A 16,417-nucleotide genomic window follows, 5' to 3' on the forward strand; every position below is an offset into this window, starting at 1 on the left:
CTCATTTCCCTCACAAGCAGTTGGCCCTTTGCAAATTAGCGCGGGGCTCTGACCCTGACGTTGCACGCGGAGGGAGCGAGGAGACGGTGTAATGTGCGACATACGGGATTTCAATCAGACATGCTCTCTTTCACACCCATCAAATCATCTCTATATACATAATTCATACACCTGTGAAGGGATGTGCTCTATTTCCACACTTCTGCAACATGAAGAGTATGATCACAGATTAATCTGCGTGGTTTGCTGTCACTTCATAAGAAAATAGTCCTCTTCTTTTCTAGTTTCTTGGGATTCACTTAACAGGATCATGTGCATTTTCACTCATTTGGGCAGGAGGCTCTATTTTATGAATGACATGGGACGGCCATTTTAGCTTTTTATACTCAAACATGGAATAGAGAGGAGTTTTAGAGGGGGATAACAAGCTTTCAAACTTCAAAAAGAGTGAAAATCACCATAGAAGTATCCCTAATATGGTTCATATAACTTGTTTGCGATAGTCATCTAAACACTTATACAATAGCTGTGTGTGGAACAGACCAAAATTTAAGTCATATGAGTTGTATCTTTCAGCAATTTAAGTTGTATGGTCCACTTTTACACTCATAAAAATAATGGCTCTTTATTGCCATTGATGGTTCCATGAAGAACCTTTAGGAACCCTAGAAGGTTCTTTATGTTGGAGAATAGAAAATGGAAAATTTTTAATGGAAATCATGTTCGTTGGACCAAGAAACAATGGTTCTTCTAAGAATTGCTCACTGAAAGATTCTTTGAGGAACCAAAAAACACGTTCTTCTTTGGCATCACTGCAAACACCCCTTTAGGGAAACGTTCATTTTTGAGAGTGTATGGTGGTTTTGCATCCTTTTTTGAAGCTTGACAGCTCTTGTCCATATTCATTAGCATGGAACAGAGCGGCCATTACATTTTTCTCAACTTCTCCTTCAGGGAAAGAAAGTTGTATGGGTGAAAGTGAGTAAAAGACAACAGAATTTTGGGTGCAGAAATTGCAGTAGAGCACAGAATACAGTGCAAAGGCGGGTGGTCACCAGCTCGCCTGTCACTTCAACAGTAGAAAGTTAATGAATAAGTAGATTAACCAGTAGACATGCTCTAACTTAAACCTCTAAATCTTGCTATTGTCTGTTCTGGTGTGGATCGGATGTATATTGGTTGGCTAATCTTGACATGATAATGCTAATCATGTCTTTTGTTGTACGAGTAGGCACCTCATGGACAGTCAGGCTTTTGTGCATTCAAATAACACTAACAATGCTGAAAGGCCAGCTTACAAAACTCATCGATTTGTAAAGGAAATGCATCTCAAACCAAAATATAGTCTGATATACACATAGAGGAAGTTCCCTTTCAGGAAAAAAAAAAGTAAAACACTTACAAAGCTCATTGATTTGTAAAGGAAATGCTTCGCAAGTCAAAATATACTCTGAAATACACATATAGGAAATTCCTTCTCAGAGAAAAAAATGAAATACTTAAATGTTCAAATCACAAAAAGAGTAAATTTATGCTATTTGCTATTAATTAGTTTCAGTTAAACATGGATATTCTCCTAAGCATTTTGTATATCATGTACAAAAAAAAAGCCTACTGACTTTTTTTTTTTATCAACGTCAACATTTTAGATACATCTTTATGTTAATGGGGAATAAATATATTCATCACATTTCTGCATTTTAAAAGGTCCAGCGGTGTGAAAGTTTAAAAGCACAAATATCTAATGTACTTTCTTAATTAATATAATTAAAATTATTAAATAATAATCAAAACGCTATTTAAAGTACAGCATGTTAAACAGCAGGACATGTTGACTTCCTAAAAAACCTGTTTCAAAAACCATAGATTTCAATGTGACCAAACAACCCTGTCTTTTTATTACTATCCTTGAGAGTGTGTCATCTACTTGCTTTCGTTTGGTCTATTTTATAAATACAAAAGAGAAAACCTTTTTACAGTGCATCTCCATAAAAAATGTTGAGGCATGAAAGGCGAATCCAACAAAACAAATCAGCACGGCCATGGCAGAGGTCAGCGATTTACTTGAGAACGTGCCTCCCGTGCATATTGTAATCTTTCAAACGGCATCCTAAGGTGAACTTCAATCGGCGGTCGTCTGTGTGCCCGTGTTTGTTCAAACATGCATTTGCGCGTTTCCATTGGAGAGGGTGGCCGAGTCTGTGGATGCCAGCGGCAGCCCTCCCGCTCTCAAAGCCGAGAAAGCAGCCATTCTCAGAGCAATCAAGGCCCTGCCTGCAGGATCCCAGCCAAACCTCTCATCCTTAGTCTACTCGAGAGCTGCTTTAATTAACCGTCATACCACAGATGGGATCGATTTTAAACCCCCCCCCTTCGGGTCGTCCTCATTCTTTCTCTCCTTCTCCACCAACCTTACATGCCTTTCTCAACCCCCTTCTCTAAAGTCTTTCACCTAGCTCTCCTCCTCTGCCTCTCATCTCGTGGCCCTTCTTCTCTATGCTTTCCTGTTCCTCTTTCTCTCTCGCTCTCTCTCATTCTCTTCTGTCTCCTGCACTCCACTCTCCTGTACACAAGTCACATAATTGAACTGGAATAGAGCCAGACTCGGCCCCCCTCCTTCTCCGGGCTGCCTGTTTCCCTGCATCCCTTGGCCTCACCTGCTCAATACCTTATTAGTGTCAGGATCTGTGGAGAGCCATTGCGGATTAACTAGAGAGATATGAGATTGATTTCTGCCCCTTGCAGATGAAATTGGGTTTGGTCCTTGTATCCGTAGGTGTGCGCTCGTGTGTGTGTGTGTATGAGTGTATGTGTGTGTGTGTGTGTGACGTGTGCGCTCTCGGCGTACAAAAGAGAGCATGATGTGTTTTTTTCTGTGCTCAGGAGTGTTTCTTTAGCGAGGAAAATGAAAGCCAGCTAATTAACTATCTAGAAGCCCACATGTGTCTCTGTGTCTCTATTCTAATTTCTTCTTCTCTGCAGCCCTTGGTTTTTCCTTCCATCTTGCGCACAGACCCCCTCCGCCCCGTCCGCCTCTGAAATTCTAATCTCAACTCTAATCTTCAAGCAATCGCAAGCATAAATGACCTGTTGTGGCACATGCTTGTCTCGGCCTTGGCGTAAATAGCGTGCTATTGATTATTCATGGGTCCTGTGTGTCTCCTGCGTGGCTCGGCAAGTCAAGGAGTTTAACAGGAGTTGCCTATTGGAGGAGAGATTAAGGTCTCTTGTGGAAATGGGCGGCTGTGCGGTGTGGAGAGAGAAGGCGGGGTGGTAATGACAGGTCTGTATGTGTAAGGTAGTGCTGTTGGGGTGGCATCAGCTGGGCTGTCTCTCTGTGTGTAAATAGTAGGGGGTCAGGGCTCTTGCACAAAGAGCTTTGCCTGATCCCCAGATTCAACTGGGTGGTTGACACAATGAATGTTAATGGATTGTTTTTTACACGGCGGTACACGTTCATCTGCTTGTCTTCATTTGTGTATAGCTCCAGTGGTATTTCCTCATACTGTTTTCAATGTGCAGTGTATTGCACTGAATATATAACACTCTAAATAAGGCAAAGCTGTCTAGTCTGTGATCTGTGAGTTTCAGTCTACAGAATATTCCAAAATGTCTGTCGTTTGAGATTGATACCTTTACATGGTCATGCAGCATATCTGCAAATTATTAGTGTTGGGCAGTTTTGTAGTACTCAAATGCATCTCAAGTCCAAGTCCAAGACCATATCTTCTATAGTCAAGTTCTAGAGTGCAAGTCCAGGCTGAGTCCAAATGCTCCTGCAAATATGGTCTTGGACTCAGACTTGAGTTGGACTTGAGTCTAAATCCAGTTTTGTCTGGACGCGAGTACTACAACACGAACATCATTTAGACCAACATCACTGTTGTTCATACTTGAGGTCAGTTCACAACAAGTATGTTAATTACTACTCATATAGCTTTAAAAATTGGTCTAACTCTAAGAGAATATTGTAGTCCGCACCACATCTATAACTGGTTAAGTTTGATGCATGCGCCATGGTTTCCAGGTCCAAATGCTCCTTCAGATCCCAAAAGCAACCAACAAACTGTGATAATATACACTCACAGTGTAGTATAGTACTACCGCAAGCCCATGATCCCAACCACATAACGGAACCTCAGCTGGCCAGACTCATCATTTCTGAAAAGTTAAAATATTGGTGTCCAGGACACAGTCAGCCTGGAGACTGTAGTGTACATTGCTCAGCTTAAATGTGTGCTATAAAAATAGTGCTCATAAACAGTTTGTGAGATAGTATTCTTACTAGAGGCTTGGACCAGAAAACAGTATTCTATACATCATGACTTAACAAGTGGAAAATTGTGAAGAAAAAAACTTGGAATAACTTTCAGATTGTTTTTTTTAAACCTGACAAACAATCAGAAGTCATCTGACTTTAGAATAAACCATTGGTGTGGACTCTAATACAGTTATTATAGTTAGTTATCATTATAGTTAACATTCTTTAGTGCACAGGCTTTTAGGGTTAACAAACAAAACCTTAAACTTTGGTGCATAACCTGTCAGGGCGGCCTTGAATGATAGCTGAAATCATGTGGCTTTTTGAGGAGAGGTGTTCTATTACTTCTTGAAGCAATTGGACACATTTTTTTAACAAGCCAGGTGAAAAAAATCCCATAGACTTACTTATGTAGGGACCAGACTATGCTCTTTTGACTTGGACCAGTAATAACCACATATCGACACCCTGGCAACACCCTACCATTGCACAGCAAGTTTTAAACCACCATTTTTTTTTTTGAGAGAGAAAATGTAAACATTTGCTTTTAAACTAGAAGACCTTGGTAGAGGTGAAACTGCTTCATACAAATGTTATCAGTTTCCCTCAACAAACGTTATTCACTTTATTGACTTCACAGAAAATACACTTGATTGAACAAAATGAGAAAATAAATGAGACAACTAGTGATATGGATAATGCCTTTCAGCAGGTGATCACATCACACTATGACTCCTGTGTGTGTGTGTGTGTGTGTGTGTGTGTGTGTGGGTATGCGTGTTTGAGACCTGTTCTGACCTCGAAACACAGAGTCCAAGCTTATTGTGGTGTAATTTCCTCGTCCAAAGGCTGGAGTGTTTGTGTCAGAGCGAGGCCTCTGTGTGATTGCCTCTCCGTCACCAGTGTAAACCGAGGATAATGCTATGGCCACCTTCCCCGCTGCAAAAACGGTATCAACACAATCCAATATCTCTCTCTGTGCAAAAATTGAATAATTTGAAAGAATGGAGTCGCCAAGACCAGCGCCTGGGATTCAGGGGGGAAGATAAAGCGCTGTTAAAAAACAGCCATTACGAGAGAAATTGGGCAAGAGGTGGTTCAGGACAACAAAACCCCCAAGTCGACAATACAGATGGGAAGTGGCTTCCAAAACATCAAGTGAGAGAAAGCCACGGGTAAATTGTGGTGTCTAACTAGCAATCTAGCCTAAAACAGAGCTCTGCCGAGACATGAGACATGTGGAAACATATTTTATGTGGATTACAGCTTAGACGCAGCAAAATGAGGTTTCCATGCCATGGAAGAAACTTGCAATGCACTGTTTTGCATTTCAGCAGCTACAAGCTTCAGGAATCTAGGAGAATGTCATGTTGAAGTTACGCTTTTCCTCGTGTGATTACTAAAAATATCCCATTTTGTTTTGAAGCAGCTGGGCTCCAGAGCATCTCAAGTGCTTCAGAATCAGGTTTGTGTCTTCACACGACAAAAACATCAACCAGTGGGGGGAAAAAAGTTTGAAAAGCTCTCGAAAAGTCACCAGTTCCAAGCTACGGTTGAGCTCCTAATTGCTTTCAGGTGTCTTCCTCTCAATGCACAGTGACTCTGCCACCAGAAGGAGGGCAAAAGTGATTTGTGTAGATGCTGGCGTTGCAGGAGGCCGGAGTGAAGCTGGGATGGGTTGGAGTAATCAGGATGAGGAACACACCCCCACCTCTCACCTAAGTGTGTCAGACGGGCCCACTCTGATGAATGGACCCTAGATTAGAGCTCACACAGGGCAGGCGCAGGCCTCAGGTGTGCAACCTAATGCATCGATGTTCAAAAGTGTATTTGTGTTGGAGCATGAGTGTAGGTGTACATGCTCTTTGAAAAGCTTGCTTCTTTTAAGTTGGAAAGACTCCTTGCAGCATGTTTTCGCAAGGTCACAATATAAGTTGTGCGACTCTCTTGATTATGTGAAAGCCAATTACACTGTTTCCTGCATGACTAATACATTTCTTTACAGGGACAATTGTGTAAATAATTGCTAAATCATGAGTCGTCAAGTGTTTCATGTTTGATATGAAAACGCAAGTCAGCCGTTTGAGAGGATAATATACAAATGTCCACCTCCACATAGTCAACCAGAGCTGCCCTTACGTCGCATATTTATGATTTTCAATGACACAGATGCACTCCTGACTGAACGTGAGAGAGTATGTGCAAGTATGGGATGCAGGGATCTAAGGCCGTCCAGCAGGGGGGGTTGGCAGTCAGCGGAGAGGGCCAATGGCTGAGGCTGTGTGGCTAAGTGTCTCATCAGCATCCTACTCATGTTCCAGGCCCACGCTCTAACTGCGCCCTGACTTGATTGTAATTGCCTGAATTCGGCTCCCGCTGCTCCATCCTGGCAATATAACTGCCACATTTTAACCCCAGCGAGCCTAGACACTGCCACACAGCCCTTTTGACTGTTTGGAAGGATGTTATATTTGACTCCGCTTGGGCAGCATCTGTGCATGTATGGTCAAAGGTTTCCAAATATATTGCCTTTCATTTCAGTTTGAATTGTGCTTGAGAAAGGGGACAAATTAGCTTTTATATCCCCCTAGATTATTTTGGTTTAAATATTTATCTTTAATTCTGTTCCAGTAGTTGGTAGAGCATGGCGCTAGCAAAGGTCATGGGTTTGAATTCCAGAATAAACGTATTCTGATTAACTGAATCATCATGGATGAAAATTTTGGAGCATTTTGTTCATTAAAAAATTAAGACTTGCAAATTTGATTTGGATCTGGATTGGATTGTGATGCAAAACATGTCATTTTTATATTTTTCTGGTCAACTTCACAGATACCTTCTGGTAAAATGTATATGAGTCTGGCTGTAAATATTTTGCCATTATAAAGCATTATTAGACCAAAAACTAAAAATTACACCAAAGAGCTGATACTTTTTAGGCCCCACATGGTCTTCACGGGATGTTCTGGAACATGCTCAGTGCCTGTCATATTGTGTATTTTATATTTGCTTATATCTGCCTGTATTCTATTCTATTCTATTCTATTCTATTCTATTCTATTCTCTTTCTCTAGATCTATTTCTTGTTGATTTTATGACTATTTGTTATGTATTTATTTTTTTATGTTGTGTTGATTGATTTCTTTTACTTGTATTCCAACAAATCTTGTGTTCCAATATTTTTCAAAATGCTACGTTATTGTTTAAAAGCTGTGGGCACTGTAATGTACTTGTGCATCTTGTCATTAAAAATAATAATAATAATAAAAAAAACTAAAAATAGTTAATCATTTTTGAATAACAACTGTTAATGATTTAGATTTTTGTGCTTCTCTGGGTTAAATTAATTTGACTCCTGTCTATTGACTATTCAAAAAACATCTTTCCTGTAGTACTTCCTGATACACAAGTCAGACAAATGTTCATTACCAAGACATCATTTAATGAAATGCCTTGCTGATTCACCTACATTCCATTAAAACTTGGAAAATCAAAAAGTACATCCAGACACCTCTTGAAGTAGATGCATTGTACCAGCATGAGCGTGTGACTTCCTGCTGCATGGCAGGAAGTGTGCGGGCTCAGACCGGCAGGGTTAACTTCAGAACTCCCCTGCGGAGCTCCTCTCTCTGTGATAATAGTTGCTCTCGTAATGAAGAGCAGCCTGCTAGCCAACAGGTGGTCCTTTTTAAAGAGCCTAGCCATTGCACTCAGGACAGAAAAAAAAACTGCCATGCTAAAATGTGTCAGAATCTAATGTTCCGCAGAATGAAAAACCTGTTTTCTTCCTTTTGTTCAGCGCTAGAGATTCAGCCTTGTTCGCCATTGTTCCCTGCACAAACGAGCAACAGTCTTTTTTGACACAAAGCCATGGGGGGAAGAAAGACTGAAGCTGACTAGTCACAGGAGAAGGAGGAGTGGGGGCTTTCTTTCCTTTTTTTTGGAGGGTTGAAGCCCATTAAGAGTTTGGGAGTTATGAATGGTTATGAGTCCATGTCTCTCCCTCGCACAATGCAGGAGATCCAAAGAAAAAGAGAAAAACCTAACTGGCTTTTCTTGAGACTTGCAACAAGTCTTACTCACATACAGGCGGAACAGAAGACACAGTAAAAGGTATAGCGAAAGAGAGAGAAAGCGTGTGACAGAGAGAAACCAGTAAACGAATCAGGACGGAAGTACCTTTTGCTACAGACAGAATGGCTGGGTGAAGTGGAGTGGATGGGGGTGGGGGACAGAGTTAATCCTCAGGGGGCCTCAAAATGTCCCCCTCTACCCTTATAAAATCATGAGACTATAGCCATTGACTGCTCTACAGACTACTTTGGGTGGAGAAATATGCAGCGTATTTGGTATGCTTCTACTTCTTGAGGAAAAAATGGATATTGTTTGCCATTTATGTGGGTTGAGGAGAAATGCATTGATGCTGTACCATTAAAATGTAAAAATGTACTCAGATCTCCTATATTTAGAAGAAAGAAAAAAAAGGGGGAACCAATTTGTAGAATACGTCAACAAAGGACAGAGACTAACAGTCGCTGATGTAGACTATACTTCACCTGCCTGCGTTCTCAGCTTAATGACCAGAGGGACAAACGGACACTGCTGAGCTATACTTCAGAACAAAAGCCTTAATTCACTTTTATAACCCATTTGTTATTGTCTGGCCAATTTGTTCTCTTAAGCTACACAAGGGTCCAAGCCTGAGACAAAAGCTGAGGGGTAACAATGGCCAACTCCCCCCCGTTTGCTTTGTTACTGTTCAAGTACACGCCTCCCAGGGTGCATTGCGGGCCTTTTTTTGGGCTCAGAAAGCTGGAGCAAAAATGAAAGAGGTCTGGTAGAACACCTGGAGGAGTCAGCTTTTGCTTCCCACTGTTACAAACGGATCGCAGCCCTCACACAGAGAATTCCAACAAGTCCTGTGTTTTGACAAGCCTTCACTCAGGCTGTTTTAATTACCTGTCACGATGGAGTTGTTGGGATTGTGAATGTGGGTCTGAGCTGAGAGGAACAGGAACAGGAACCCAAGGTACAGCTTGTGCAATAACAGTACAGCAAGATCCAAACATGCCTTTTGTATGTGCGAATGTCTTCTGTTGGACTTGATTTTCCCATATAACATTTATCGGTGTAGTTTAAAAAAAATTCTGCCAGAAAAGATCTGTCCAGTCTAAAAGTCTTCCAGTGTAAAGTCCTAAAAGGATAGTTCACCCATAAATGAAAATTCAGTCACCATTTATTGTACTTACCCTCATGTTGTTCCTAACCTGCATGACTTACTTGCAGAAAAAAAGGTGATCATTGACTTCCATTGTTTCTCAAAATATCTTTGATGTTCTGCAGAAGAAAGTCAGTCAAATTTGGAGCAACATGAGGGTGAGTAAATTCATTTTTGGGTGAACGATTCCTTTAATTTTCTATTATCAAAGCTTCAGGGAGAAAAAAATAATATATATATATATATATATATGTATAAAGCACTGCACTGATTAATTTAAACTATTTGGTTATTAAAATTTCAAAATTAAGAAAACATAATTGACACTTTTGCATTCTAATATAGAACTCAATACGATGAACTTGCATTGAGTGAGAGGATAGAGTTAAATGCTATGAATCTCAGCAGCGACTGCTGTCTGCTCACACTGTCTGCCGTTTGCAATCACATTCACATATTAAGCAGTCACCTCTACCCTCGGTCACATGTAATAATCATAGATCAGTTTAATATGTTAACATATTCGTGGGTCCCTCACTGACATGGCTGCTTAAGAAATATTCTTCAAATATTTCTTGCAAATTTAAAATAGAAACGGCCAAATAGCCTAAATTTCCAGCATTTTCCAGATAAACTGAAAATAAAAAACTGAAATAACAGTTCTTTATCATTTCAGTATTATTTTTTCATTATACAAGAAAAAAAAAAACATTAATACCATATATGCATGCCATCAATGCTTTTATAAAAAAATCTTTAATTTTCCAAATGGTTTGTACTTTCCTCCTTGTACTTTTTTAAACAGCAACTATATAACATGGGAGCTAACTCCTCAAGGAACTACCTTGTAGACCATTTACAATCCAATTTAAGTCTGATCATATGAATTCAACATGATATTTTCTCTTTAATGAAAAGAAAGAAAAAAAAAAGTATTTTGAGCCTCAAAATCATTGTACACAACTGAACACATTACACATTCTGAGGATGAATACTTCATTTTCAGAAAATTACTGGACTATGTATAAGCTGCAAAAAATAACGTTCAAATAATAATAAAAAAAAACAGCATATGAATTTGGATGCATGAATTTATTCACATAAATGATGTACAAAGTAAACATACATAAAGAAAAACATACATTTTACCGATATAAAGTATTCAGTGGCACACAAAACCCAAATCTACTCTGAAATGCATGATCATCACAGCTCTGTACATGACCAAAACAGAAGCTCTAACTCATAATGAGAAGGTATAAGAAAACGTTGAAAGCAAGAGTCCACGTGTCAGAATGAAAACTCCCCTGCGTCTGTGGGTTGGAACTCACTGGATTTCTTCATCAAGGCAGCTTTGACCGCACTGATCTTCCCATCCAGCTCAGCGAGACTGTAGCTCTGTGAAAACAAGAACGTTTTCATCAGCTAATACATCTCATTGAACAGCAGGACCTTCATATTTTTCCCTTCATGAATACGCAAATGCATCAGTAATGGAACTTACCTGCAACACTGAGGCTTTAAGTCGTTTGTGCGAGTAATTCTGAGGTAAAAAAAGAAATAAAAGCATGCAATGAATGCCAATTTATATGAACAATGCACATCAGTCGTCATTCATTGAAATGGCAAAGCATTTATCTCAATATCAGACTGAATAAAAATCTCTACATGGCTGTTTTTAACAGAAAAAAGGGGGGAACAATTGTAATGGCAGCCAAAACAATAAATTGAACCAAGGACAATTGTAAGTGGACAGAAACGCACATGATTAGAATATGAAACAGAGATGTCCTTCAGCATCACTCAATCACTGCCAACAGACCCGAGCCGCCATAGACTTACACTGATTAATAGTATTAAGTGGGGCCATCAGGATTCTTTCTTTTCATTTATTCTGTCCATCTCTTTTTATCTATTACCCATAATTTGTCTTAATTTCAATCACTTTTCAATGTGCATATGGACCCACTTGGCAGATGCTTGATATCTGCTCACCCTGGTCAGCAGATTTCAATTAATTCATTCGACTTGTTGAAAGCTGCGCCGCAAACTAAGAAGATCAGCATATTTGACGGCACTCAATGTCCCACTTTACAGGCAATACAGACACACACACACACACACACACACACACACACATTGTAAAGGACATGAAAATCAGCTAGCTTTCAGACCAGCACTGAACTAAGTGAAGCTGGTGTGAGGCGGCGTAGAAAGTTCAAGAGCACTTACTCTGCTAACTTTGATGGGCTACAATCTGACAGGGATAACAAATTCTGAAGTGAGGGGAAAAAATATCACTCATATCAGCTTTTAATGGTTTTGAAGAACTCTCCGGCCGGCTGTCGTGATCGCAGGAGGAAACACGCAAGTGAGAAGTCTTCAGTGTAACAAGAATGTGTGCGGTACAGTGTAAAAACAAACCAGTGGTACAAACTCAGTCTACTGCCACAAACAGGTTATATCATACATTTTTTAGCATTTAATTTTTCTCCTTGGCGTAGACTTGCACTACCCTTCAAAGTTACGTTTGGGGTCTGTGAGATTTTTTTTAATGTCTTAAAATCTCTTATGCTCATCAAGTCTGCACTTAATTGATTACAAATATAGTAAAACCAGTACTGTTGTGAAATGTTATTACAAATTTAAAATAACTATTTTCTATTTTAATATATTTGAAAATGTAATTTATTCCTGTGATGCAAAGCTGAATTTTCAGCATCATTACTCCAGTCTTCAGTGTCACATGATCCTTCAGAAATCATTCTAATAAGCTGATTTCCTGTTTAGAAACATTTATCATCATCAACTCTGAAAACAGTTGTGCTGCTTAAGATATATTTTTCAAGATTCTTTGATAAATAGAAAGTTCAAAGAATAGAATTGATTTGAAAGAGAAGTCTTTTCTATCACTTTTGATCAACCTAATGTGTCCTTGCTGAAGAAAAGTAATAATTTCTTAAAACTGCATAACGCACCACCCTCCCTTTGACCCTGTGCTTTCAAGAAATGTTTCTTTGTGTGTGACATGAGCAACAGTGCTTTTCTTCAACAAGAATCTTTGCAAAGCCTGTATTGCATTGTGACAGCTTCATAAAAAAAAAAAATCCACACTCAAATTTTCCACATTAATGGTTAAGGTCAGGTTGAAATGTTCATGTTTCAAAATAAATGAGGGGAGCAATTTTCTTTTGAAAATGAGCAACAGATATATGGCCTAGAAAACAGGATATATCAATATTGGCATCTATTTTCCATTTTTTTATATATCCTGACTTTTTTTTTTTTTTTAAAGATATTTGTCTTTTCATTTTATGCTGTCTGCAAATGAGAACTTCTTCAGACACATTTTCAAGCTATTTTCTTAATGCCAGTCAGGTGCAACTGTCAAGCTATGCAATTAAGTTAGGTTTTATTGAATTGAATTCATTTTTACTAATATCTCAAAACATCAATATAATTTACCAATATAACTTTGTAGGACACTGCTTTAATCTGCAGATGAATTCTTAAGAAAAAAAAGTTCAAACTGTCACTTTAGGCAGATTAGCAACGGCCTCAAAAAGAGCTCCAGTGGCATTTCTACATTCTTTTTAACCACTTCTCTTTATTATTTTATTTTTACAATACATATACACTGTGTTAGAGAGTGGAATACATTTATTAATGTTGTGATTCATTTAAAAAAGAAGAAGAAGAAGAAGAAGAAGAAGAAAAGAAACTCCCTATCAGAATCATTCAATGTCTGCTTCTCTGTGTTCATAAGATACTGTGGATGTTCAAAGAACGTGGGACTTGTGGAATGACACTGCTAAGATGAACAGACTAATTCAATATCTGATCATCCACTCCACCAACAAACAAGGACACACACACATTCTCTCTCGCTCTTTTCCTACCACTTACCGTGGAGTGGAAGTACTCTGGGGAAAGACCCTCAAGCTCCAGAATTCGATCTTCAAGTTTCTTTAGCCGCTGATAAACGCTTTGAGGAACTGGACCTGCTACAGATACAGTAACAATAGAGTTACACGACAATCGAATGTTCATCTGTCAGCGCACACTTAGGACTGCAAAAAAAAATAGCATATCAAATACATGTCGGAACATGTGAAACATTAGGACATTTAACTTTGTATTGCTCTTCTACTGATCTCAGGTACCTGGTGGAAGTTTAAGGTGAGATTCCATGTTTTGGAGCCTCTCCTCAACGCCAGGGTTTCCACAGTCTCTGCTCATGGATCCCTGTTGCTGGTCTGCCAGCTCAGTGCGTGTCCCTCTGGTTTGAGGTCCATACGTGTTTATAACACGTGTCACTGCAATAGCAAACAAACACCAATTGATGCTCCACAAATCGACCGATCATCCAGTTATTAACAGTCAAGAATGTGAGGGCAAGTACATGAACCACTACACACACTGTAGAATCATTTTATATTTTCAATTAAAAAATATTATTATATTACTGCATTTACTATCATAATTTCATATTACAAAATTTCCGTGTTAATGTATATGTATGTACATGTAAACAAGTATGCAACTATTCAAAGGTTTTTTTTGTTTTTGAAAGAAGTCTCTTGTAAAAACAGTAATATTGTGAAATATTATTAGAATTTTAGATCATAGTTTTTTATTTTAATGCATTTTAAAATGTCATTTTTTTTTAATAACAAAAAAGTAAAAAATTTTCCTGTGATGGCAAAGCTGAATTTTTAGCAACCATTACTCCAATCGTCAATGTAACATGATCCATCAGAAATCATTCTAATATGCTGATACATTTTTTTTTCAGGATTCTTTGATGAATAGAATGTTCAAAAGAATAGCATTTATGGGAAATAGAAATCTTTTTAACATTATAAATGTCTACCGCGATTCTTTCAATCAATTTAATGCATCCTTGCTAAATAAAAGTATTAATTTCTTTCAATAATAATAATAATAATAAAATCCTACTGAGCCCAAAATTTTGAACAGCAGATTTGAGTTTCCATATCACAAAAATGAACAGGAGTCTAACCTTTGACATGACTCTTGAAACCAGGATATGGTGTGAATACTGCATCAGTTCTTGCACAGCTGTCCTCTATACACCACACAGAAAAAAAGTTATTGTTAATTTGCAGATTAATTGATTAATGATCAATTAATCACTGCCTTACACATACGCAATAATAAAGACCACATAAATGTCCAAAGCAAATGACCTGATTTGGCAGAAATAAAGAGCTTTTAACACCTGGTTGTATTTGAAGGTCTGTGAATGATGGGTGCATTCTGACCTCACACCCGTGGAAATCAGCACTCTTACAAACACTGGCAATTGTGCAGTAATCTGACCACCCCCCCCCATGCAGCCAGTGCCCTCCCATTCTCACCCTGATTGCAGTCGATCACGTTGCAAAACTCCCTCACATTGTTTTCATTGATCTCCAGCTGTTTGCGCTCTATAAATGCAGATATCCTACGTTCAATCTGAGAAAATGAGCGAGAGAGAGAGAGCGAGAGAGAGAGAGAGAGAGCAATTAGAGTTGGACTGATGAGCTATTGAAGAAAAAAAAAATCAATCCACTGTCTTCTTTTTTGCTGTTTAGTTATAATGAGGAACACTAGGCAATATGGGCTGCATGACTAACAAGTGACCGCAGTGGACACGATTCCAAAAATCAAAATATTTCTCACACGCAACCATTTCAGATAGTTGTGATTTGCTTGGGCCTTTTATTGCAGTGACTGTAAATAAATAAGCAATAAAAAATTAGGGCCTCCTTGTCCTTCGCCCACATGCAATTTCAGAGTGTAATGAACATCCACTTCATAACGTTGCAAGGACCAGGACCTCTCTCAGGACTCTCAAAGTGGGTGGCTATTTGTTTCTCTCTGAAGGAAAGCAAGCAGTGCAGGAGCCTTCCATTCATTCTCAGCTATCTGTCCATAGATAGCAATTCACACTCCCTATGACTGACCAACTGGGGCAGATTAAATGGGAATAAAAAATAGCTATTGTCAAACATTCAATTTTAATTGCATTTGGGAAAAGAGACTGCTTGAATGCTTGCAACAAGGGAATATTTGGTCCAACAATAATCATTGGTAAATACAAAATAAAACCAATAATAGCCTAACTGTTCGATTAAATTGGACAAAATATTATACAATTGAATGCATTTATCACTGGCAGGATAAAAACTTGACATAGTTGTTTGAAAGATTTTCAGTTTTTATTTATCAATATGCTCACTCCTCTTTGTGAGAATACAAGGACAAAATGTAAAAAAAAAAACCTACTTAAAATTAACAAAATCTAATTTTTATAATATTATTATTATGTTACTTTAAATTATATCACATTATATAATATACACATACAGTGGGTACGGAAAGTATTCAGACCCCCTTCAATTTTTCGCTCTTTTTTATATTGCAGCCACCTACATTTTGTGCAGTGGTGTGTTTGAGATGTTTTACCTCAGATTTAGCAGCCTTTATCTGCACATTATCATTCATTTGAGTCTTGTTACGATCCTCATGGGCAATGCAGTGGTCAGATGTGGGATGCTCTGCGCCAACCACCATCTGCTCAGATGTGTCTGCTGTTTCTTTTCTGTCAGTGTTGCCCAGGTTGGAGTGGCCTTCAGACTCTGCCATTTGCTTCAGATTTTCAGAGACTGACTGGAAGAAATAAAAAATTAATAATAAAGTCATAACAGAAAGTTCGTCTGCCCCTTGCTCCATCTCTCAGTTTCAATGTGTACCTATGCCAAATTATGGCTTAGGCAAATAAATATGGGGATAATGTACTGTCAGGTGATCATCATCCTAAAATAAACCGTCAGGGTGATCAGAACACTGAATCGAAAGAGAAAGATTTTGTTTTGCTTTGTCAGGGTTTATAATATATGTGTGTGTGTGTGTGTGTGTGTGTGTGTGTGTGT

General features: G+C 38.6%; 1 protein-coding gene across 1 annotated transcript in view; it reads right to left on the reverse strand.

Annotated features, from left to right (window-relative positions):
* Positions 1-10,552: 10,552 nt before the first annotated feature.
* Positions 10,553-16,417, reverse strand: part of LOC107666268 (MAP3K12-binding inhibitory protein 1-like) — an 8,328-nt gene continuing 2,463 nt past the window's right edge. Inside the window, exons 3-9 of the mRNA XM_016457493.1 lie at positions 15,951-16,154; positions 14,861-14,957; positions 14,503-14,568; positions 13,643-13,795; positions 13,386-13,483; positions 10,984-11,022; positions 10,553-10,877 (exon numbers count right to left, since the gene is read on the reverse strand). Of these exons, the coding sequence (XP_016312979.1) occupies positions 10,770-10,877; positions 10,984-11,022; positions 13,386-13,483; positions 13,643-13,795; positions 14,503-14,568; positions 14,861-14,957; positions 15,951-16,154 (765 nt within the window). The 3' untranslated portion in view covers positions 10,553-10,769. The remainder of the gene's footprint in view (positions 10,878-10,983; positions 11,023-13,385; positions 13,484-13,642; positions 13,796-14,502; positions 14,569-14,860; positions 14,958-15,950; positions 16,155-16,417) is intronic.

This window comes from Sinocyclocheilus anshuiensis, unplaced genomic scaffold, assembly GCF_001515605.1.
Source record: "Sinocyclocheilus anshuiensis isolate Anshui unplaced genomic scaffold, SAMN03320099.WGS_v1.1 scaffold936, whole genome shotgun sequence".
In the NCBI taxonomy this organism is placed as follows: Eukaryota; Metazoa; Chordata; class Actinopteri; order Cypriniformes; family Cyprinidae; genus Sinocyclocheilus; species Sinocyclocheilus anshuiensis.